General features: G+C 38.1%; 1 protein-coding gene across 2 annotated transcripts in view; it reads left to right on the top strand.

The window, feature by feature from the left end:
• SCAPER (S-phase cyclin A associated protein in the ER) overlaps positions 1-25246 on the top strand; it is a 504096-nt gene that overhangs the window by 33516 nt on the left and 445334 nt on the right. For both annotated transcript variants that reach the window (XM_004276347.3, XM_033440145.2), the window contains exons 2-3: positions 1180-1246; positions 22934-23051. In XM_004276347.3, coding sequence (XP_004276395.2) covers positions 1241-1246; positions 22934-23051 — 124 coding nt within the window. In that variant the 5' untranslated portion in view covers positions 1180-1240. The remainder of the gene's footprint in view (positions 1-1179; positions 1247-22933; positions 23052-25246) is intronic.

The following is a 25246-nucleotide window of genomic DNA, read 5'->3' as shown; positions in this document are numbered from 1 at the left end:
ATTAGCAGTAACTCATCATCCTCCAACTCTCTAGCCCTAGGCAAGCAGTAATCTGTTTTTCTGACTCTCTTGATTTGCCCATTTTGGACATTACATATAAGTGGAATTATGTAATATGTGGTCTTTTATGACTGGCTTCTTTCACTTAGCATCTTGTTTTCAAGATTCCTTTATGTTGTAGCATGTACAAGTACTTTATTCTATTTTGTGGCCGAATAAGATTTCATTGTATGGATATAGTACATTTTATTTATCCAACAGTTTTTGGACATTTGGGTTGTTTCCACTTTTTGGCTATTAGGAATAATGTTGCTGTGAATACTTGTATGTAAGTTATTGTGTGAACATATGTTTTCATTTGAAGTGCTGCATTTTAAAAGGAGCAGATTCACTTGATGAAGATAAATGACCTAGACTGTCATCCCAGAAGGTTGGGTTCCAACTGTTGCTTGCTTTTCTTTGTTCAGTAGCTTTTGTTACGGCGTTGAGCCATTTTTTCTCACAATTTCTCTGTCCTCTTGTTTTTTATCTAGTTTCCTAGCTTTGGATTTCTTTGAATAAAGTGTTGACCAATATTAACTAGGTTCCCTGAAAAGTAGGATCTGTTGTATGTAGAGAATTAGGTATTCTGTAATTGAGATATTATGATAAAATCTCAGTTTTTGGAAGTTCCTAAGGAGAGGTTACACAGTGTTTTGTATACTGAGTTGGGATTCATTAGTGGGTCATAAATCAATTCAGTGAAAGCAGTATTTAAAAAATGAAATAGAATAGAATAGGAAATAATCAGAGTGCATCTCTCACAATAGGGATAAATATTACTTCATGAAACTTTGTTTCAGTTAATCATGTATGTATGAACTGAGTCATGATATAAAGTGTGTGTGTGTTTAGTAAAAAAAAAAGCTTGAAGCCTTTGGATTGGAATGTCATAGGCTATTTATGTAATTAATACTCATTCTCTTCCATTTAATTTCTTTTGGAGATATTGAGGTATTATTCAGCATAGAGTGTTTAAAACATGCTATAGTATATCTAAACGGAATATAAAGGGGTGATGTTTTTGTTGTTTAATGTAATGAGAAACTTGCGGGGATGAGATTTTTATCTTTTATGAATAAATATGATTTTATGACAATGTTATGACTAAGAGTATGTACTATATATTTTTTATTATAGGAGTCACACCCCATGGGTTTGTGTGGTAAATGAACTTCTTGGCATAGAAGGGAATTAAAAAATGATGGTAAGTGATCAAGCTACCTTAAGCATTAACCTTAGTTTTTTTAGCCTCCTTCTACCTCCCTTCCTTCCTTCTATTTTTAATTCATTCTCTTTTTTGATGTAATATTTGTTACCTTCAAGACACTCTATGGAACACATTTGTTATAAAGCACAACAATAAAGTAACTGACTGTGAATGTACTGTTCAACTTGAGAGCCATAGACTCTCACTCCTAACATTTGTACAACCTAGGGCAAGAATAGAAATGGAAGTCAGCTTTTTTTTTTAACAATATGTCTTAATCTTAAAAAGTTATAAATCAGTTTATGTCAGCAGCCTGACTTACTTTCCTACCCAGGGCCCAGCCAGCTCTTAAAGGAGCAATATACTCCCTGGGGTTGGCAGGGTGGAAGTTGGGCCAGGGTGGTCTCCGAATCTTAGATGGGGACTGATGTGGTGAAAGTCCCCAGAGAGTCTGGGCAGATGGGTTCTTCTTCCCCATATTCTACTTTTCTAACTCAAGATTTAAGGCAGTTCTAAGTATCTTCTTAAACTATCCCACTCAAACCCAGGAGGAGGAGGGAAAGCAGTTTCTGGGGGAATCCAGGCTGCCTAGACACCTCCTTGGGAGATTGGGGGTGGCCATTCTTAAGTAAAATTAGATGTTTTTACCTTGGTTTCTTAGCACAGAGGCTGTGCTTTGCCTCCTTCCTTCTCTTCATTGTCTTCTCTTAGGATGGGGAGGTCTCAGTTCAGTTTGTGAATCTCTCTCTCTTAATTCCTGTACCCTCAATTAGTTACTTATTATCTTTGGGTTTTGATATTTTTGATGTTTTGGTATTTTGATAGGTGTAATCTCCTAAAGTGTAGGGCTCAGGGCAGGAGCCTCCTCTTTTGGGTATAAAGGCAGGACTGTTTCTACCTATATTCTCCTTTCCTATCTCATCCTGCCCCATTCCACACTCCAGTTTCTTTTATATCTTAAAGACATAAAAAAAGCTGAGTTTTAAATTTTTTAAATCTGTCATTTGGGATTGTTTTCTTGCTGCCTTTAATATTCTGAGAAATTCTTACAGTGAGGGCCTTTTAAGTCCTAATAAGCTCTGTTTTTGTTTGTCTAAGGTATCTTTTTTTCCTGCCCTAATTTTGAAAGATGGTCTGCTGAGTATAGAAGTCTAGATTGACTAATTTTTCTCTCAGTATGCTGAAAAAATTATTCCACTGTTTTCAACCTCTTTTTGATTTTTCATATTTCTTTTTCTTTTTGATTTTACTTTGTTTTAATATTATATGCAATGTTTACATGGTTCACAATTTCTATATTCATTTAGAGAAGTATGACTTTTCTTCTTCCTCTTCTTCCCTTCGTGGGCAATCTTTTCTTTTCCATGTTTTAAATTGTGGTAAAATGCAGAAAATTTACCATCTCACCCATTTAAAAAAATTTATTTATTTATTTTGGCTGCATTGGGTCTTCGTTGCTGCTCGTGGGCTTTCTCTAGTTGCGGCGAGCGGGGGCTACTCTGCGTTGTGGTGTGCAGGCTTCTCTTGTTGTGGAGCACGGGCTCTAGGCACGTGGGCTTCAGTAGTTGTGGCATGTGGGCTTCAGTAGTTGTGGCTTGCAGGCTCTAGAGCACAGGCTGAGTAGTTGTGGTGCATGGGCTTAGTTGCTCTGCGGCATGTAGGATCTTCCTGGCCCAGGGCTCGAACCCGTGTCCCCTGCATTGGCAGGCAGATCCTTAACCACTGTGCCACCAGGGAAGCCCCTCGACCATTTTTAAGTGTTCAGTTCAGTGGTATTAAGTACATTCATATAGTTGTGCAACCATCACCACTGTCCATCTTCAGAACTCTTTTCATCTTGCAAAACTGAAACTCTATACCTATTAAACAATAACTCCCTATTTCTTTCCTCCCCCAGCCCCTGGCAGCCACCATTTTACTTTCTCTCTCTATGCTTATGACTACTCTCGGTACCTCATATAAGTGGAATCATACAGTATTTGTCTTTTTGTGACTAGTTTATTTCACCTAGCATACTATCCTAAGGTAGTAGCATATGTCAGAATTTACTTTTTAAGACTGAATAATATTCCATTGTATGTATATACTACATTCTGCTTATCCATTCATTTGTCTACGGACAGGGTTGCTCCCACATTTTAACTATTGTGAAAATGCTGCTGTGAACGTGGATGTATAAATATTTCTTTGAGACCCTAGTTTTAATTCTTTTTGCTATATACCCAAAGTAGAATTCCTGGATCATATCAGATTTTTTGAGGAACCTCCATACTGTTTTCCACAGCAGCTATACCATTTTACATTCCGACCAGTAGTGAGCAAGGGTTCCAGTTTGTTCACATCCTTGTTATTATTTTTTTTTTGGTAGTAGCTATCCTAATGGGTCTTGTGGGTAATCATTTTGACTAGTTTTTGGTATATCCTTTATTGCTTATATTTTCAAAAAGAAGAAAAATATATAAGTATGTATATAATTTATATATATTTGTCATTCTCTTTCTCAAATCCAAAGATAACCATATTCTAATACTTCTTTCCCCCACTTAGCAATATATCCTAGATCATTAGAGATCTTCATTCCTTATTACAGCTGCATAGTATTTCCTTTTGATCTCTGTTGTTTTTAAACTGCTTAATGGGAAAGGTATAGTAAAGCACTGCTTATTGTGACTCTGAAGAACGTGACCAAAACCCTGAAAGTAAATGAAATATGCCTGTGATCATCCATAACAGATAATTCACATACAGAAAATATATTCACTGTACTTGTAGAATTCTTGAGTTTCTTATTCAGAAACATAGTAGTACATTTCCCAGAATTCTAACAGATAAGAATTGACAGCTGATAGCTTGATAGGGAAGAAGACAAAATAATTAAGAATTAAGTTTTTGTTTTCTGCAAAATCATTAGGAAGTAAAGAGCCCAAAAAGTCTAAAAACACTTTGGCCTGGACCCATTTATTTTAAGACAGTCATCCACTGCCCTTCTATAGCTCCTGAAGGCTATATATTACAATATCATACAAAAGTTGGTGTTTGTAGTGATAGCCTGAAAGTTTCAAGAAAAGAGGAAGTTGCTTCAGTAGTCTCTGTTTCTGAAGTCAGGGAACTGTGATTCAGAGATTTTCATCCAAAATGGTAAAATCAAAAAGAATTTGTGCTTAGCAGGGCAGAACTTTACTTGTGGATTTATGTTGAGCACCTTATTTCCCAATGATGTTGTTCATTTATTCATGATATATTTATTTTGTCAATTATTTATTGATGATTTCTTTTTTTTTTAAACATCTTTATTGGAGTATAATTGCTTTACAGTGGTGTGTTAGTTTCTGCTTTATAACAAAGTGAATCAGTTATACATACACATGTCCCCATATTTCTTCCCTCTTGTTTCTTCCTCCCTCCCACCCTCCCTATCCCACTCCTCTAGGTGGTCACAAAGCACCGAGCTGATCTCCCTGTGCTATGCGGCTGCTTCCCACTAGCTAACTATGACGATTTCTTTATCATTCCAATTATTCATCATTCATGATGTATTTATGTGCTGGGCACTGTGCTAGCACACACTAGCTAGAGTGATGAACAAAATCCAGTCCTCCAGAAGCTTACAGTCTAATGGGGAGCATAGATGGTAAACACATAATTATATAATTTAAAATTTAATTGTGAGATGTGCTACAAAGGTGTACAAGTTGATTCGAGTATATAAAAGGGGTCCTGGCCAAGTCTGGGAGTTGAAGATACCTCATTCTGAGAAAGTACCATTAAGTCGGGGCTTGAAAGATCATTAGGCCTTGGCTGGGCTAAGAGGAACACTGTCTTAGTTAGGATGCTTTCAGTAGCAAGTAGAGATAAGACTTGATCTATTAGCTCAACAGTTTCACCAAGGATTTGATTGCTTTTCTTCCCTTGGTTCTGCCTTCTGTTTTGTTGCCATAATCTTAAGGATTGCTCCCTTTAAGGTCTCCAGTTGGTTAGTGATAGTTTTCAGAACTTTGTATTCCCTCATGTATGGCCAGTAGGAGAATGAGTCTTTTCTCCAATATTTCAGGAGAAGATCTGAAGTCCACTGTGTATTGATCACCTTACGTTACATGCTTACACCAGAATCACTTGTTATGCCTGGAGGAGTGGAATGTGCTGATTGGCTTAGGCAAGGTCATGGGTTGCCTGGGGTTAGGGATGAAGTCTACTTCTCTAGAACCACATGAGACCCCAACAAAATTGAACTATTAGGAAAGATGTAGGGAGTGAATGCTGGGGAGGAAGCCAATAAATGTATATTGTAGAGTGGCAGAACATTCTAAATAGCAGAGAGAATTCTATATAAATGCCTTGAATTAGGAGGGAACTTGGTGGCTGTAGGGAACTGAATAGAAGTCAGTGGGGTTGGAGCATGACAGACACTGGTGGCACAGTGGTTAAGAATCCATCACAACTACTGAGCCTGCGCTCTAGAGCCTGTGAGCCACAGCTGCTGAGCCCGTGCTCTACAACTACTGAAGTCCATGTGCCCTAGGGCCCATGTGCCACAACTGCTGAGCACCGTGTGCTGCAACTACTGAGCACCGTGTGCTGCAACTACTGAAGCCCACACACCTAGAGTCCATGCTGTGCAACAAGTCAATGAGAAGCCTGTGCACCTCAACAAAGAGCAGCCCCCACTTGCCACAACTAGAGAAAGCCCATGCGCAGCAACAAAGACCCGATGCAGCCAAAAATAAAATTAAAAAAATTAATAAATAAAATAAAATTTCTGAGACTCAACTTATCAAAAAGAAAAGAAAAGAAAAGAGTAATGGAAGATGAGGCTAGAGAGATAAACAGAGGCTGGTTTGTGCTTTGGTAGATAATGCCAGATTTCCAAAGTGGTTGTACCAGTTTAGCTTCCTGTCAGCAGTGTAAGCACTTGCCCCAACTCCTCACCACCATACAGTATAGTCATTTATTTAAAAAAAAAAAATTAGTATTTCCAGTGCCTGCTTTTGAGTAGCTTTTTGTATGGTAATTGGTTATTTTTGTATCTTTTGTGAAGTGCCTATTTTCCTGTTGGGTTGTCTTTCTTTTTCTAATTGATTTAAGGAGTTCTCTATCTATCCTGGGTACAATACCTTTGTTTCTTTTATGCATGTATCTTCTTTGTGGCTTGCTTTTTCATTCTTTTAATGATGTCTTTTTAGTAGAAGCTGTTCTTAATTTCAGTGAAGTTCAGTTTATTAGTTTTTTCCTTTATGATTAGTGCTTTTTGTGTCTCGATTAAGACTTTTTTCTTTACCTGAAGTTCATGAAAATATCATCCTTTATTATCATTATTTTTAGCACCTTTTATTTTGCTATAATTTCAAATTTAAGAAAGGTTGCAAGAGGAGTACAAGGAATTCTCATATATTCTTTAACTTTACCAATTGCTAATTTTGTCTCTTTTCTCATATTCTCTTTCTCTTTTTCTATATGTATGTGTGTGTATATAAAACATACAGATGTGTATAAATGTATATATACACAATATGTGTATCTAAAATTACACATAGGGAGTTCCCTGGTGGTCCACTGGTTAGGACTCTGCACTTCCACTGCAGGGGCCCTAGGTTCGATCCCTGGTTGAGGAAGTAGGATCCCACATGCTATGCGGCACAGCCAGAAAAAAAAGATCATGTAAACATACAAACACATATACATATGTACCTATAGACATGTACACGTATTTGCACACACATATATTTGCACAAACATGCATATAGTATATGCATGTTATGTGCATAAATATATTACTCTTCCATGAACCATTTGAAAATATTTTGATCTCGAGGAGACAGCAGTGAGTGGTCCTGAAGAGAGATCCTAGTTCCCTGCTCAGAAAGTGAACCTGGGTAGCCTGGGTGAAAACCAGGAATCCTAACCACTTGACCACCAGGGGCTAGAGGCTAGAAGCAAAGTTGCCCTGGCTCTTGCCCCTCACTGAAAAATAAATTTCTCAAGGAGGCAAAAACTGTAAAAACAGGAACAAAGTTTATTACTAGAGACACAGCACAAGTGGGAGAGCACAGAGAAACAGTTTAAGAGAGAAGCAAGACAGAGATACACACCTGAAGAGAAAGGGTGTGGGTGTCCTCCCTAATGAGGAGGAGTGCACCAGAGAGGTGATTCAAATCACTTACATAGGGCACTTCTTCCTGATCTTTGTTTACCTTTGGCCAGTTATCTCATTTCTTTCCCACAGGGGACCTGTCCTAGGGCCCACCCTGAAATGTGTGTGCATCTTTTTGCCAAGATGGATTCCAGTGTAGAGGCCTCTGGGGAGGTTGACACCACCTGTTATGGGGTGGCGCCCCCTCCCCTTTTGACCCCAGAGGAGCCTTTCTGCACACGTGTAGTTGGAGAGGTCTCCTAGTCCTTAAAAATGAGAAATATGTGGTCTCTTTATCTTTTATCCAAGCAAGACTCAGCTCCTCCTTGCTCCTGCCATTATCTTTCTCTTGGAGTATCTGTCCACAGGGGACAGATTCCAGCTGCTCAGCCTGGGGCCCACCTATCTCCTGCCTCAATTTGAAGCTAGCATACTCCTTTATCCCTAGATATTCAGTGTATGTTTCCTAAGAACAAGGACATTCTCTTACATGACCACAATTCAATTATCAAAATCTAGAAATTTAATATTCATATAATACTATTATATAAGCCACAATGTAGTCAAAGTTTGTCATTATCTCAATATCTCTTATAGCTATTTTTTTCTTGATCCATTTAGTTATCATGTCTCTTTGGTCTCCTTTAACCTGGAATAATTCCTCAGACTTTCTTTGCCTCTTTTGACTTTGCCATTTTCGAAGAGTACAGGACAGTTATTTTGAAGAACGTCACTCGATTCTGGTCATGTTTCCTTATTATTAGAGTCAGATTTTGTATTTTTGGCAGAATAGCACATGAATGATGATGTATCCTTGTCAGTATATCACATCATGAAGCATATGATGTCAGTTTGTCCTGCTGTTGGTCATGTTGACTCTGATCACTTGGTAAATATAGGGTATTGTCACGTTCTTCTATTTAAAGTTTGCTTTCTCTTTTGAAATTAATTTGTCAAGAGATACTTTGGTGCTATGTAAATACCCTGCAACTCATCAAACTGTCTACCCATTAGTTTTAGCATCCACTGATGATAATAAATATTAATTAAAGTAGATAATAAATATTTGCTTTCTTCCCAATTATCTGTGTGCCTGTCTGTCTTTCAGGCTTTCTGGATTTTTTATTTATTTACTGTTATAATCTATTACTACCATTTATTTTGATGCTCAGATTGTCCCTGATTTAGCTGGTGGAAACTCCTTCAAACTGGCTCTTGTGTCTTTTCATATGCTCCTATTATTCTCTGAGTCCTTCTATACTTTCTAGTGTAACAAGCTGTTCCAGGTTCACCTTATATTTTCCCTCTCATTCTTTTTCTCACCTTATTACATGGGCTAGGAACTTCAGTACAGTGATTCATGGAAGTGGTGATGGTAGGCATCCTTGTCTCTTTCAAGATTTTATCATTAAATACGCTGTTTGCTATAGTTTGTGAAGAATTTTTATCATGGATGATTGTCCAGTTTTATCACATGCTTTTTTTATCCGCTGAAGTGAGCATCAAACTTTTCTCCTTTATTTTGTTAATATGGCAAATTACATTCATTGATTTTAAAATGTTAAATCAGCCTTGCTTCCTGAAATAAAATCAACTTGATTGTGATGTTTTACCTGGATTCAGTTTGCAAGTGTGTGTGTGTGTGTATGTATATGTAATTTTCACATTGTTACTTTTGAAAGAATTTGAACGGGTAATTTACTTCTCTTGTCCTCTTAGGTTCTCATATCCTAAATGCGTCACGTGGGACTCTATGAGTTGAGATTTGATCCTTCTTTTTTATTCTCTGGAAGAATTTAGTGCAATTTTTCCTTCAGTGATTAAGAGAATTCACCAGTGAAACCTATCTGAGCCTGGATTATCTTTTGTGGAACTTCTTCAGTAAATATTTCTTTAGTATTTAAAATTTAAAAATTTCTTTAATAAATACTCAGATTTTCCCGTTTCCTTTTATGCCAAGTTTGGTTGTGTTTTTCAAGGATTTTGTGCATTTCATCAACATTTTCAAATTTATTGATACTATTTATAACATCCTTTTATGTTTTTGACTTCTGGAGATTCTAGAATCTGTAGTGATGTTCCTTTTTTATTCTTGATATTGGTTATTTTTGCCTTCTTTTTTCTTTTGTTTGATGAGCCTTGCTAAGAGGTATATATGTTTCTTGGTAAACATTCTGAGCACTTACTTTCTTAGATTATATAGTGAAGAGTCAAACATAAAAACTTTAAGGCTTATGTGTATGCTTTTTATTGAAACATTTAGTTTTTTTTTTAACATCTTCATTAGAGTATAATTGCTTTACAATGGTGTGTCAGTTTCTGTTTAGCTATCTATTTTACATTTGGCAGTGTATATATGTCCATGCCACTCTCTCACTTTGTCCCAGCTTACCCTTCCCCCTCCCCGTATCCTCAAGTCCGTTCTCTAGTAGGTCTGCATCTTTTGTCCCATCTTGCCCCTAGGTTCTTCTGACCATTTTCTGTTCCTTTTTTTTTTTTTTTTTTAGATTCCATATATATGTGTTAGCATACGGTATTTGTTTTTCTCTTTCTGACTTACTTCACTCTGTACGACAGTCTCTAGGTCCATCCACCTCACTACGAATAACTCAGTTTCGTCCCCTTTTATGGCTGAGTAATATTCCATTGTATATATGTGCCACATCTTCTTTATCCATTCATCCGATGATGGACACTTAGGTTGCTTCCATGTCCTGGCTATTGTAAATAGAGCTGCAATGAACATTTTGGTACATGACTCTTTTTGAATTATGGTTTTCTCAGGGTATATGCCCAGTAGTGGGATTGCTGGGTCGTATGGTAGTTCTATTTGTAGTTTTTTAAGGAACCTCCATACTGTTCTCCATAGTGGCTGTATCAGTTTACATTCCCACCAACAGTGCAAGAGGGTTCCCTTTTCTCCACACCCTCTACAGCATTTATTGTTTGTAGATTTTTTGATGATGGCCATTCTGACCAGTGTGAGATATCTCATTGTAGTTTTGATTTGCATTTCTCTAATGATTAATGATGTGGAGCATTCTTTCATGTGTTTGTTGGCAATCTGTATATCTTCTTTGGAGAAATGTCTGTTTAGGTCCTCTGCCCATTTTTGGATTGGGTGAAACATTTAGTTTTTGAACAAGCCTCTGTAAAATCTCCCTATGGCACTAGGTGGCACACTGTGACTTTGGATGAAAATACATATATTTTGTTTAAATCTCTTGGAAGAAAAGAACCTGTGTGAAAATACTGTTTGAAATAGACATCTATAATGTTTTGAAGTATCTCAGACTCATTTATTGCATTTCAAACCCTGATGCTTTAATTAAAATGTTTAAAATTGCATTAAGTTACTACTGACATTTTTATAAGAATAGGATTATTAAAATTGATTATAATATATGAGTTTTTATTGAAAAGAGTCCATTCAACATATACTGCAGAAGGCACTTGTGCTTTAAACTGAAAAATGGTTTTCAGTCATGTGTTGTAAGATGAGTGTTATAATGTTTTTCCTTATGAAGTATTGGAATTAAGAATGAAGACAGTGTTGAGCTGGTGGCTTTTTCTTTGAATATGTGTATGTGTACTAAGTATAAAAGAACTAACTACAAAATTTGTGGTAGAACTGAAATGTTTATAGAAGAAGACAATATTAGGTTTCCAATTTTCTGGTCTAGCAGTACTACAGTGTTGCTCTCTTGTGGTCATTTTAGTTCCGAGAAACTCATTACTTTATGAAGACTCTTGAGTTATAAAGTAAAGAATAGTGGATTTTATGATCTGAGATATATATATATATATATATATATATATATATATGTATATCTACCTATATAATTTTCTGTGATTGCATAAGAGAATTATCTGAAAAAGAGATGAAAAGTAGACCACCTATTTAAATGTATTCATCTGGCCTGAAAGGAATAGTGATACATTTTGGTTAAAACAATGCTTAGGTAACCTAAATGATAGATGCCAACCTAAGTTATATAATCATTGGGAGATGTCTTTAAGCAAAAGGAGATTTTATGATGTTACACTGATTGGAAAGTATGGGAATAGAAAAGAGATCATTCAAATATTTTGCACAGAATGGAGCTGGGACATTGGTCACGGACTAATGAGTCTCAGTGAAAGCTTATAAGTCAGGTAAGTAGATGCCATGTGGATATCCAGGGTAAGGTCAGAGGAATGAAGGAATGTGGAGGCAGGTATTTATTTTAAAAATATAAATAGTCAAGTTTTGGAGAGGGAAATTTGGGTTAACTTCATAGCACAGAGTATTAGAGTGGAAGAGAACAGTCTTTGTTTGCCTAATAGTTTGAGCTGGGTGGTTCATTCATGTACACTGAAACTCAGTTCCTGTCACTCGCAGCTTTAGCTTCTTTGGTTATTCCCTGTTTCCCTACATATGCAATTTCACTTCCTATGGATCATTCCCATCAGCATAAAACCATACTATCATCCATCTTAAAAACCTTCTCTGTTCATTTTTGCTTTCTTTCTCTTTTCGCCTGTATTACAAAACTCAAAAAAAGTTATTTATACTTACTGTCTCCATTTTCTCACTCAACATTTTCTTGAACTCTCTTCAGTCAAGGTTTTGACCCTACTATTCTACTGAATAGGTAGTAATAAGTTATTCATTTATTTATTATAAATTATTACTTTTATCACTTCCTGGACAATTCAAAGCTGTCAGTCTTACTGTATCATTGCTTCTTTAAAGGTGAGCTGTTTTTCCCTCCTCTGTATGCATTTAAGTTTTTCTCTATGTTTCAGGCTATCATCAGTTTTTCTGTGGTTGGTTTAGGCATGGTTTTCCTTGTATTTATATTTATCATGCTTGGAGTTTGTAGAGCTTCTGGAATAATTGAGCTTATATCTGTTGTCACCTTTATTTATTTATTTATTTAATCTTTATTGGAGTATAATTGCTTTAAAATGGTGTATTAGTTTCTGCTTTATAACAAAGTGAATCAGTTATACATATACATATATTCCCATATCTCTTCCCTCTTGCATCTCCCTCCCTCCCACCCTGCCTATCCCACCCCTCTAGGTGGTCACAAAGCACGAGCTGATCTCCCTGTGCTATGTGGCTGCTTCCCACTAGCTATCTGTTTTACGTTTGGTAGTGTATATGTCCATGCCACTCTCTCACTTTGTCACAGCTTACCCTTTGCCCTCCCCATATGCTCCAGTCCATTCTCTAGTAGGTCTGTGTCTTTATTCCCGTCGTACCCCTAGGTTCTTCATGACAATTTTTTCTTCTTAGATTCCATGTATATGTGTTAGCATACGGTATATGTCTTTCTCTTTCTGACTTACTTCACTCTGTATGACAGACTCTAGGTGCATCCACCTCACTACAAATAAGTCAATTTAATTTCTTTTTATGGCTGAGTAATACTCCATTGTATATATGTGCCACATCTTCTTTATCCATTCATCCGATGATGGACACTTAGGTTGCTTCCATGTCCTGGCTATTGTAAATAGAGCTGCAATGAACATTTTGGTACATGACTCTTTTTGAATTATGGTTTTCTCAGGGTATATGCCCAGTAGTGGGATTGCTGGGTCATATGGTAGTTCTATTTGTAGTTTTTTAAGGAACCTCCATACTGTTCTCCATAGTGGCTGTACCAATTTCACATTCCCACCAGCAGTGCAAGAGTGTTCCCTTTCCTCCACACCCTCTCTACCATTTATTGTTTCTAGATTTTTTGATGATGGCCATTCTGACCCATGTGAGATGATATCTCATTGTAGTTTTGATTTGCATTTCTCTAATGATTAATGACGTGGAGCATTCTTTCATGTGTTTGTTGGCAATCTGTATATCTTCTTTGGAGAAATGTCTATTTAGGTCTCTGCCCATTTTTGGATTGGGTTGTTTGTTTTTTTGTTATTAAGCTGCATGAGCTGCTTATAAATTTTGGAGATTAATCCTTTGTCAGTTGCTTCATTTGCAAATATTTTCTCCCATTCTGAGGGTTGTCTTTTGGTCTTGTTTATGGTTTCCTTTGCTGTGCAAAAGCTTTTAAGTTTCATTAGGTCCCATTTGTTTATTTTTGTTTTTATTTCCATTTCTCTAGGACGTGGGTCAAAAAGGATCTTGCTGTGGTTTATGTCATAGAGTGTTCTGGCTGTGTTTTCCTCTAAGAGTTTGATAGTTTCTGGCCTTACATTTAAGTCTTTAATCCATTTTTGAGCTTATTTTTGTGTATGGTGTTAGGGAGTGTTCTAATCTCATACTTTTACATGTATCTGTCCAGTTTTCCCAGCACCACTTATTAAAGAGTCTGTCCTTTCTCCACTGTACATTCCAGCCTCCTTTATCAAAGACAAGGTGACCATATGTGTGTGGGTTTATCTCTGGGCTTTCTATCCTGTTCCACTGATCTATATTTCTGTTTTTGTGCCAGTACCATACTGTCTTGATTATTGTAACTTTGTAGTATAGTCTGAAGTCAGGGAGCCTGATTCCTCCAGCTCCATTTTTCGTTCTGAAGATTGCTTTGGCTATTCAGGGTCTTTTGTGTTTCCATACAAATTGTGAAATTTTTTGTTCTATTACTGTGAAAAATGCCAGTGGTAGTTTGATAGGGATTGCATGGAATCTGTAGATTGCTTTGGGTAGTAGAGTCATTTTCACAATGTTGATTCTTCCAATCCAAGAACATGGTATATCTCTCCATCTATTTGTATCATCTTTAATTTCTTTCATCAGTGTCTAATAATTCTCTGCATACAGCTCTTTTGTCTCCTTAGGTAGGTTTATTCCTAGATATTTTATTCTTTTTGTTGCAATGGTAAATGGGAGTGTTTTCTTAATTTCACTTTGAGATTTTTCATCATTAGTGTATAACAATGCCAGAGATTTCTGTGCATTAATTTTGTATCCTGCTACTTTACCAAATACATTGATTAGCTCTACTAGTTTTCTGGTAGCATCTTTAGGATTCTCTATGTATAGTATCATGTCATCTGCAAATAGTGACAGCTTTACCTCTTCTTTTCTGAATTGGATTCCTTTTATTTCCTTTTCTTCTCTGATTGATGTGGCTAAAACTTCCAAAACTATGTAGAATAAGAGTGGTGAGAGTGGGCAACCTTGTCTTGTTCCTGATCTTAGTGGAAATGCTTTCAGTTTTTCCCCATTGAGGACGATGTTGGCTGTGGGTTTGTCATATATCGCCTTTATTATGTTGAGGAAAGTTCCCTCTGTGCCTACTTTCTGGAGGGTTTTTATCATAAATGGGTGTTGAATTTTGTCGAAAGCTTTCTCTGCATCTATTGAGATGATCATATGGTTTTTCTCCTTCACTTTGTTAATAGGGTGTATCATGTTGATTGATATGTGTATATTGAAGAATCCTTGCATTCCTGGAATAAACCCCACTTGATCATGGTGTATGATCCTTTTAATGTGCTGTTGGATTCTGTTTGCTAATATTTTGTTGAGGATTTTTGCATCTATGTTCATCAGTGATATTGGCCTGTAGTTTTCTTTCTTTGTGACATCCTTGTCTGGTTTTGGTATCAGGGTGATGGTGGCCTCGTAGAATGAGTTTGGGAGTGTTCCTCCCTCTGCTATATTTTGGAAGAGTTTGAGAAGGATAGGTGTTAGCTCTTCTCTAAATGTTTGATAGAATTCGCCTGTGAAGCCATCTGGTCCTGGGCTTTTGTTTGTTGGAATATTTTTAATCACAGTTTCAATTTCAGTGCTTGTGATTGGTCTGTTCATATTTTCTATTTCTTCCTGATTCAGTCTTGGCAGGTTGTGCATTTCTAAGAATTTGTCCATTTCTTCCAGGTTGTCCATTTTATTGGCATAGAGTTGCTTGTAGTAATCTCTCATGATCTTTTGTATTTCTGCGGTGTCAGTTGTTACTTCTCCTTTTTCATTTCTAATTCTGTTGATTTGAGTCTTCTCGCTTTTTTACTTGATGAGTCTGGCTAATGATTTATCAAGTTTGTTTATCTTCTCAAAGAACCAGCTTTTAGTTTTATTAATCTTTGCTATCGTTTCCTTCATTTCTTTTTCATTTATTTCTGATCTGATCTTTATGATTTCTTTCCTTCTGCTAACTTTGGGTTTTTTTGTTCTTCTTTCTCTAATTGCTTTAGGTGCAAGGTTAGGTTGTTTATTTGGGGTGTTTCCTGTTTCTTAAGGTAGGATTGTATTGCTATAGACTTCCATCTTAGAACTACTTTTGCTGCATCCCATAGGTTTTGGGTTGTCGTGTCTCCATTGTCAGTTGTTTCTAGGTATTTTTTGATTTCCTCTTTGATTTCTTCAGTGATCACTTCGTTATTAAGTAGTGCATTGTTTAGCCTCCATCTGTTTGTATTTTTTACAGATGTTTTCCTGTAATTGATATCTAGTCTCATAGCATTGTGGTCGGAAAAGATACTTGATACAATTTCAGTTTTCTTGAATTTACCAAGGCTTGATTTGTGACCCAAGATATGATCTATCCTGGAGAATGTTCCATGAGCACTTGAGAAAAATGTATATGCTGTTGTTTTTGGATGGAATGTCTTATAAATATCAGTGAAGTCCATCTTGTTTAATGTATCATTTAAAGCTTGTGTTTCCTTATTTATTTTCATTTTGGATGATCTGTCTATTGGTGAAAGTGGGGTGTTAAAGTCCCATTCTATGACTGTGTTACTGTCGATTTCCCCTTTTATGGCTGTTAGTATTTGCCTTATGTATTGAGGTGCTCCTATGTTGGGTGCATAAATCTTTACAATTGTTATTTCTTCTTCTTGGATCGATCCCTTGATAATTATGTAGTGTCCTTCTTTGTCTCTTGTAATAGTCTTTATTTTGAAGTCTATTTTGTCTGATATGAGAATTGCTACTCCAGCTTTCTTCTGGTTTCTATTTGCATGGAATATCTTTTTCCATCCCCTCACTTTCAGTCTGTATGTATCCCTAGGTCTGAAATGGGTCTCTTGTAGACAGCATATATATGGGTCTTGTTTTTGTATCCATTCAGCCAGTCTGTGTCTTTTGGTGGGAGCATTTAATCCATTTACATTTAAGGTAATTATTGATATGTATGTTCCTATTCCCATTTTCTTAATTGTTTTGGGTTTGTTATCGTAGGTCTTTTCCTTCTCTTGTGTTTCTTGCCTAGAGAAGTTCCTTCAGCATTTGCTATAAAGCTGGTTTGGTGGTGCTGAACTCTCTCAGCTTTTGCTTGTCTGTAAAGGTTTTAATTTCTCCATCGAATCTGAATGAGATCCTTGCTGGGTAGAGTAATCTTGCTTGTAGGTTTTTCGCCTTCATCACTTTAAATATGTCCTGCCAGTCTCTCCTGGCTTGCAGAGTTTCTGCTGAAAGATCAGCTGTTAACCTTATGGGGATTCCCTTGTGTGTTATTTGTTGTTTTTCCCTTGCTGCTTTTAATATGTTTTCTTTGTATTTAATTTTTGACAGTTTGATTAATCTGTGTCTTGGCATGTTTCTCCTTGGATTTATCCTGTATGGGACTCTCTGTGCTTCCTGGACTTGATTAACTATTTCCTTTCCCATATTAGGGAAGTTTTCAAGTATAATCTCTTCAAATATTTTCTCAGTGTGTTTCTTTTTCTCTTCTTCTTCTGGGACCTCTATAATTCGAATGTTGGTGTGTTTAACGTTGTCCCAGAGGTCTCTGAGACTGTCCTCAGTTCTTTTCATTCTTTTTTCTTTATTCTGCTGTGCAGTAGTTATTTCCACTATTTTGTCTTCCAGGTCACTTATCCATTCTTCTGCCTCAGTTATTCTGCTATTGATCCCTTGTAGAGTATTTTTAATTTCATTTATTGTTTTGTTCATAGTTACTTGTTTCCTCTTTAGTTCTTCTAGGTCCTTGTTAAATGTTTCTTGCATTTTCTCTATTGTATTTTCAAGATTTTGAATCATCTTTACTATCATTACTCTGAATTCTTTTTCAGGTAGACTGCCTATTTCCTCTTCATTTGTTAGGTCTGGTGGGTTTTTATCTTGCTCTTTCATCTGCTGTGTGTTTTTCTGTCTTCTCATTTTGCTTATCTTACTGTGTTTGGGGTCTCCTTTTTGCAGGCTGCAGGTTTGTAGTTCTTGTTGTTTTTGGTGTCTGTCCCCAGTGGCTAAGGTTGGTTCAGTGGGTTGTGTAGGCTTCCTCGTGGAGGGGACTAGTTCCTGGGTTCTGGTGGATGAGGCTTGATCTTGTCTTTCTGGTGGGCAGGTCCACGTCTGGTGGTGTGTTTTGGGGTTTCTGTGGCCTTATTATGATTTTAGGCAGCCTCTCTGCTAATGGGTGGGGTTGTGTTCCTGTCTTGCTAGTTGTTTGGCATAGGGTGTCCAGCACTGTAGCTTGCTGGTCGTTGAGTGAAGCTGGGTGCTGGTGTTGAGATGGAGATCTCTGGGAGATTTCCGTCGTTTGGTATTACGTGGAGCTGGGAGGTCTCTGTGGACCAGTGTCCTGAAGTTGGCTCTCCCACCTCAGAGGCAGAGCACTGACTCCTGGCTGCAGCACCAAGAGCCTTTCATCCACACGGCTCAGAATAAAAGGGAGAAAAAGTACAAAGAAAGATAGAAAGAGGATAAAGTAAAATAAAATAAAGTTATTAAAATAAAAAATAATTATTAAGAAAAAATTTTTTTAAAAAAGTAAAAAAAAAAAAACCGACGGACAGAATCCTAGGACAAATGGTGACAGCAAAGCTATACAGACAAAATCTCACACAGACGCATATACATACACACAAAAAGAGGAAAAGGGGAAAAAATAATAAATCTTGCTCGCAAAGTCCACCTCCTCAATTTGGTATGATCCTTGTCTATTTAGGTATTCCTCAGATGCAGGGTATATCAAGTTGATTGTGGAGATTTAATCTGCTGTTCCTGAGGCTGCTGGGAGAGATTTCCCTTTCTCTTCTTTGTTCTCACATCTCCCGGGGCTCAGCTTTGGATTTGGCCCCGCCTCTGCATGTAGGTCCCCGGAGGGCTCTCTTCTTCACTCAGACAGGACGGGGTTAAAGGAGCAGCTGATTGAGGTGCTCTGGCTCACTCAGGCCAGGGGGAGGGAGGGGCACGGAGTGCGGGGCGAGCCTGCAGCGGCAGAGGCCTGCAGGATGTTGCACCAGCCTGAGGCGCGCCATGCGTTCTCCCTGGGAAGTTGTCCCTGGATTCCGGGACCCTGGCAGTGGTGGGCTGCACAGGCTCCCTGGAGGGGAGGTGTGGATAGTGACCTGTGCTCGCACACAGGCTTCTTGGTTGCGGCAGCAGCAGCCTTAGCGTCTGTTGCCCGTCCCTGGGGTCCGCGCTGATAGCTGCAGCTCGTGCCCGTCTCTGGAGCTCCTTTAAGCAGCGCTCTTAATCTCCTCTCCTCGCGCACCAGGAAACAAAGAGCGAAGAAAAAGTCTCTTGCCTCTTCGGCAGGTCCAGACTTTTCCCCGGACTCCCTCCCGGCTAGCCGTGGTGCACTAACCCCTTCAGGCTGTGTTCACGCCGCCAGTCCTCTCTCCCTGCGATGCGGGGTAAGCCCGAGCCACAGCTCCCAGCCCCTGCCCGTCCCGGCGGGTGAGCAGACAAGCCTCTCAGGCTGGTGAGTGCCGGTCGGCAGCGATCCTTTGTGCGGAATCTCTCCGCTTTGCCCTCTGCACCCCTGTCGCTGCGCTCTCCTCTGCCACCTGGAGTATCCGCCCGCGAAGGGGCTTCCTAGTGTGTGGAAACCTTTCCTCCTTCATGGCTCCCTCCCACTGGTGTAGGTACCGTCCCTATTTTTTTTCTTTTTTCTTTTGCCCTACCCAGGTACATGGGGAGTTTCTTGCCTTTTGGGAGGTCTAAGGTCTTCTGCCAGTGTTCACTAGGTGTTCTGTAGGAGTTGTTCCACGTGTAGATGTATTTCTGATGTATCTGTGGGGAGGAAGGTGATCTCCGAGTCTTACTCTTCCGCTATCTTCCCCCTCTCTCTGTTGTCAACTTTATATTATCAAAGACATTAGTGGAACAGTTGGTGAAATTTAAATAATTACTCTAATTTAGATAATAATTTGGATCAATGATAATTTCCTGATTTGATAGTTGTAGTATATTTATATAGGGGAGTGTCTTTGGATATATGAAATACACATTGGAGTACTTAAGGGCAAAAGATATGATGATTGCAGTTTATTCTCAGATGTTTTAGGAAAAAAAATGTATGAGGATATTTTGAGGATTCTTTGTGCTAATTTGTAACTTTTCTATAATTTGAATTTATTTCAAACTGAACAGTAATATATATTTCCCACAGAGCAACACCCATTTGTTTACATGTTGTGTATGGCTGCTGTCACACAAAATGGCATGATTGAGTAGTTGTCATAAGAGACTGTATGGCCTGCAAAGCCTAAAATAATAATTGTTTATTGTCTGGCCCCTTGTAGAGGAAGTTCTTGGGCCCCTGCCCTAGAGTGTAGTGACTTTTTTCTTCTCTCAAAGTCATACTAATTAATACGTTCTTTTGTTTGAGAACCATGTGTTGCCTTTCTTTCACATACTCCCCAAATAAGCCAGCAATTAAAATTTACCAGTACATGAGGGGAACCCAGAAACTAAAGAGTAACATATTACAGGTATATAATGTAACCACACTGAAGGGTTGAGGATGAGACAAACTAATTTAAGTAATTTTGGAAAACAAAATTTAGTACTTTGGACACTGTAAGGCTAAAGATGGAACTGTATAGAAATATAATCTTGTTAGTAAGTGTGTTTCTCACAGAGATATGGGTTAGCAGTTATGAAACTACTTTATTTTATTTTATTTATTTATTTTTTATTACTTTTGGCCACATGGCATGGCTAGTGGGATCTTAGTTCTCTGAGCAGGGATCAAACCTGGACCCTTGTCAGTGAAAGCACAGAGTCCTAACCACTGGACCGCCAGGGAATTCCCCCTTTTTTTTTTTTGAAACTACTTTATGTATACATTAGAATTGAACAGGTAAGTAAATGTATTTTAGATGATGAGAGCTGGGTTTCTTACTGTTGGAGAAAGAAATTACGAATAAGGAAAAGGGAAGGCTAAAATGAACCTATGATGTAGGATTGAAATCAGAGGTATTGGGACTTCCCTGGTGGTCCAGTGGGTAAGAATCTGAGCTCCCAGTGCAGTGGGCCTGGGCTTGATCCCTGGTCAGGGAACTAGATCCTGCATGCATGCCGCAACTAAGAGTCTGCATGCTGCAACTAAGAAGCCCGCATGCTGCAACTGAGAATTCCTTATGCCGCAGCTAAAAGTCTGCATGCTTCAACTAAGAAGCCCACTTGCTGCGACTAAAAAGCCTGCATGCTGCAACTAAGGATCCCACATGCTGCAAGGAAGATCCCGTGTGTTGCAGCCAAAATAAATAAATAAATATTAAAAAAAAGAAATCAGAGGTATCAGAGGTATTAATATAAACTCACAGTTTTCAATATCTCTATACAGATAGATACAGAAATACAGATGTGTTTATTGTGGATTAGTGTGCATACATATAGTTCCTGTTACCTGTCATGATACTGTGGGTTGACTAGGTGGTTTTTCTGCCCTGGGGTGCTGGGATGGCAGCATTCATCTGGGGGCTTGACTGGGCTGGAATGTCCAAGATGGCTCAGTGGATGTTGTCTGTCAGCTGGGAGTTCAGCTGGGCCTGTCCATCAGTGCTGACTTTATGTGGTCTCTCTACTGGTGGCTTTGGCTTCTCATGGCATGGATGGCTGCGTTTCAAGAGTGAATATCCTAAGAAGGAGCATTCTAAGAGACCCAGGTAGAGACTGCAAAGCTTCTTATGACCTATTTTCAGAAATTACGCAGTGTCACTTCCACCTCATTTTATAGGTCAAAAAGCAGGTCACAGAGCCAGGTTCAAGGGGAGGGGATTACACAAGGGCATGAACACCAGCAGGAGTGGTTTATTGAGGGGAAGCGGGGCATCTGGAGACTAGATACCATACTGATTAATTCATATATTAGTTTTTGCTCTTATGTGTTTGGTTCACTCATTTGGATTGTTAATTCTTTGAGGACACGTATATTACCTTATATTTTTGTATTCTTCTCGGTGTTTTACACAGTGCTTGGCACATAGTAATTGTCCAGTAAATTTGTTGTTGACTAAGGATTCCAGGGATGCTAAGAGTTTAGACTGGCAAGAACTAGAAGAGAAGATGAACTCACTCATTAGTTGGACTAGGATTTTGGGCTGGGCCAGGAGCGAATTCTTTTCAGAAAGAGGTAGATTTCCCACATGGAGTTAAGGGTTGGGCAAGGAGGCTGCATCCTTGTGCTCATAGGGATGCTTTAGAGCCGTTTTCTTTTCATAGATTCTTGACTTACAAAAATGGGCTATTTTCTGGCATTGAAGAACCTAGAGGCAGGACAGGAATAAAGATGCAGACGTAGAGAGTTGACTTGAGGCCACGGGGAGGGGGAAGGGTAAGCTGGGACGAAGTAAGAGAGAGACATGGACTTATATATACTACCAAATGTAAAATAGATAGCTAGTGGGAAGCAGCCGCATAGCACAGGGAGATCAGCTCAATGCTTTGTGACCACCTAGCGGGGTGGGATAGGGAGGGTGGGAGGGAGATGCAAGAGGGAGGAGATATGGGGATATATGTATAGGTATAGCTGATTCACTTTGTTATAAAGCAGAAACTAACACACCATTGTAAAACAATTATACTCTAATAAAGATGTTACAAAAGAATAAAGTAAAAAAAGTAAAAAAATAAAAATAAAAATATAGAGAAGCAAAAGAAGACAGTAAAGGCATCCATGATCTTATTACAACAGAAAAAAAAAGTGGGCTATTTTCATATAGCATTCATTAGTGGGAAGGTAATTTCCTTTACATTACTGGATCTGGCTTCCACTGGCCCAGGGTTTTGTTGGGGCTGAACCTGTAGGCTAGTGTTGCTTTCAGCTGTGTGGAACTAGAGAAAGCAAGAATACACACACGCACACACACACCACTTACATGTATACATACACACATTGTGTGCAGTAGGGCAGAGTTTAAAATTTTGCAACTTAAATATGTTAGTTTACAGGAATTATTATTTAGATCCCAATAACTTGGAGATAAAATTATGCAGTGGAAATTTACAGCTGAGTGAAAATTTACTTTAGCAGTATCTGTAGGGCAAAAAAATAGGAGTCTTGAAAACATTTTCTGTTGCCGAGAGCTTTCAGAGGGGATATGTACCCTCTTTAACCTGTGATACATACCGGGGAGTGGTGCTGAAATGGGTACACAGCAGTGTTTGTGCTCCTTAGGACAGTTTTTCAAACCTTAGGTTGAATTCATTTTTGAAATGATTTATTTATTTTTAAAGTTGTAAAATTCAGTCTTTTTAGAAGTAAAAAAGATCTGGGACTTACTCTTATTTCTGTCTAAGCACCTTTCCGATCCCAAATTAGTTTTAAGTGTTTCCTTTCTGAGAAAATAATAGAAATGATGAATTTGTCTGCCAGATATATTTTTTATGTTGACTAATTTAATAAACTAATACATGTTCTCTTTTCTGTGCATAGGCTTCATTCCAGCGCTCCAATAGTCATGACAAAGTAAGGAGAATAGTTGCAGAGGAGGGTCGTACAGCAAGAAACCTAATAGCTTGGAGTGTTCCACTAGAAAGCAAAGATGATGATGGTATGTATTAAAAAAAAAGTTTCATTTTCGTTATAAATTAGAAGAATGTATTTAGTCTTGAACAGTAGACAGACTGAAGACTGTTTATAATTAGAAGTCTTGGGCAAATTAGTATGTATTAAATAAATAATTTTTAATTGATTTTTTATCTTACCTAATACACAAATGAAAATGATATTGTTAGTTTCACTGTTTCACATAGGAATGAAATTGGGTGTGTTATTATGACTGGCAGATTAGGTTTTTTTTAAAGTTTAGGAGATTTAGATCTTTTCTATCCTCAAGTCCATTCTTTACGTCTCCGTCTGTCTTTATTCCTGTCCTGCCCTTAGGTTCTTCAGAACCATTTTTCTTTCTTTTTTAGATTTTATATATATGTGTTAGCATGTGTTATTTGTTTTTCTCTTTCTGACTTACTTCACTCTGTATGACAGACTCTAGGTCCATCCACCTCACTCATTTGTCAGTCTTATTAGGTATTTTTAGAGAGCAGTTCTTTGGATCACAAAAACTATTAAATAGAGGTGGAAATTAAATTTTTCTTTTTAAATCTAGCTCCTTACTAGCTAAAATTGTCATATAGAGCTTACTATTACTTCATTTCTTTTATAGAAAATATATATCAACATTATTTAGTACAAAAGTGGCAAGAAACCTAGAAATATCTCATGGTTGCTCTATGTTATAAATACTGTTTTATGAAATTTTCTCATTTTTCGTGGGTTATTCAGAACACAATGTAGTCTGAAGGTGTTATTATTAAAATTGCTTCTACTCAAAAAACATAAAAGGAAAGAAAATATAATAATGAATCCTATATCTGTATATATCCTGATATTGCACATAAGTACATAAAAAATTGGCCACTACTATTTTTTTTTTAGTTCGTTTAATTAATTAATTAATTAATTTGGCCGCGTTGGGTCTTCGCCTCTGCGCGAGGGCCCTCTCCGGTTGCGGCGAGCAGGGGCCACTCTTCATCGCGGTGCGCGGGCCTCTCACCACCGCGGCCTCTCCCGTTGCGGAGCACAGGCTCCAGACGCGCAGGCTCAGCAATTGTGGCTCATGGGCCCAGTTACTCCGCGTCATGTGGGATCCTCCCAGACCAGGGCTCGAACCCGTGTCCCCTGCATTGGCAGGCAGACTCCCAACCACTGCACCACCCGGAAAGCCCGGCCAGTACTATTTTAAAGCTTCATTTATGCTTATTGCAAACTAATGGAAATAAGAGCACAAAGAATTAGAACGTTCTGAATATCTATAATAATGATGACAAAGGAAAAATGTTAACTTCATAATTTTTAAGGATTATTTTATATTGTTAAAACGTTGCCACTTACAGAAAAATCTTTATTTTGCTTTTTAAAAAATATCAATTCGTTCTTGTTTTATGGCTGTCATCTATACTCAGATGTTTCTGAGGATGATAATTCAATTTTTAAAAGTTTTCTTCTGTTCTTTGTTTTATTCCTGTCTCCTCTGGTACTTGTTCTGAGCTGATTATTCTCCTGGATATTCTAAGAAGCCTCTGATGCATTGTTCTCTATGATGAAAGGATGAATAAAAGGCTGTGTGGGGGTGGAGAGTTCTCTGCCTCCACCTCTGGTAGAACAGTGAGGGAGGCCCTCTGATGTGCAGATAAATTGATAGTAGGTGTTATGGTTCATTTCATTTGTACTGCTTCAGGGGTCTTGGCCCAAAATTATTTTGCAAAAAGGAAAACGAGTCTGTTGTACATTACAGAATTTTACTCCTGTTTTGGAATAGCTCTCAAGAATAGAGTGATTATAAAACAGTAGTTAGTGTCTTTCTTATAAAAAAGAGCAAGTGAGAAAGCTGTATCTGCTGCAGAAATACAAAGAACTGAAAATGTCCCTTTTCAAAATGAAACTATATATTTCATAAATCAGATAAATTAAAACAGAAAATACTGAGTTTTTATATGGTAAAAAAATGTATTCTTGGGCTTCCCTGGTGGCGCAGTGGTTGAGAGTCCGCCTGCCGATGCAGGGGACACGGGTTCGTGCCCTGGTCCGGGAGGATCTCACATGCCGCGGAGCGGCTGGGCCCATGAGCCATGGCCGCTGAGCCTGCGCATGCAGAGCCTGTGCGCTGCAGCGGGAGAGGCCACAGCAGTGAGAGGCCTGCGTACTGCAAAAACAAACAAACAAAAAAAACATGTATTCTTAATTTTA

Source organism: Orcinus orca, chromosome 2, assembly GCF_937001465.1.
Source record: "Orcinus orca chromosome 2, mOrcOrc1.1, whole genome shotgun sequence".
NCBI classification, from domain to species: domain Eukaryota; kingdom Metazoa; phylum Chordata; class Mammalia; order Artiodactyla; family Delphinidae; genus Orcinus; species Orcinus orca.
Note: the sequence above shows the minus strand (reverse complement) of the source record. Positions and strands in the feature narration are given on the sequence as shown.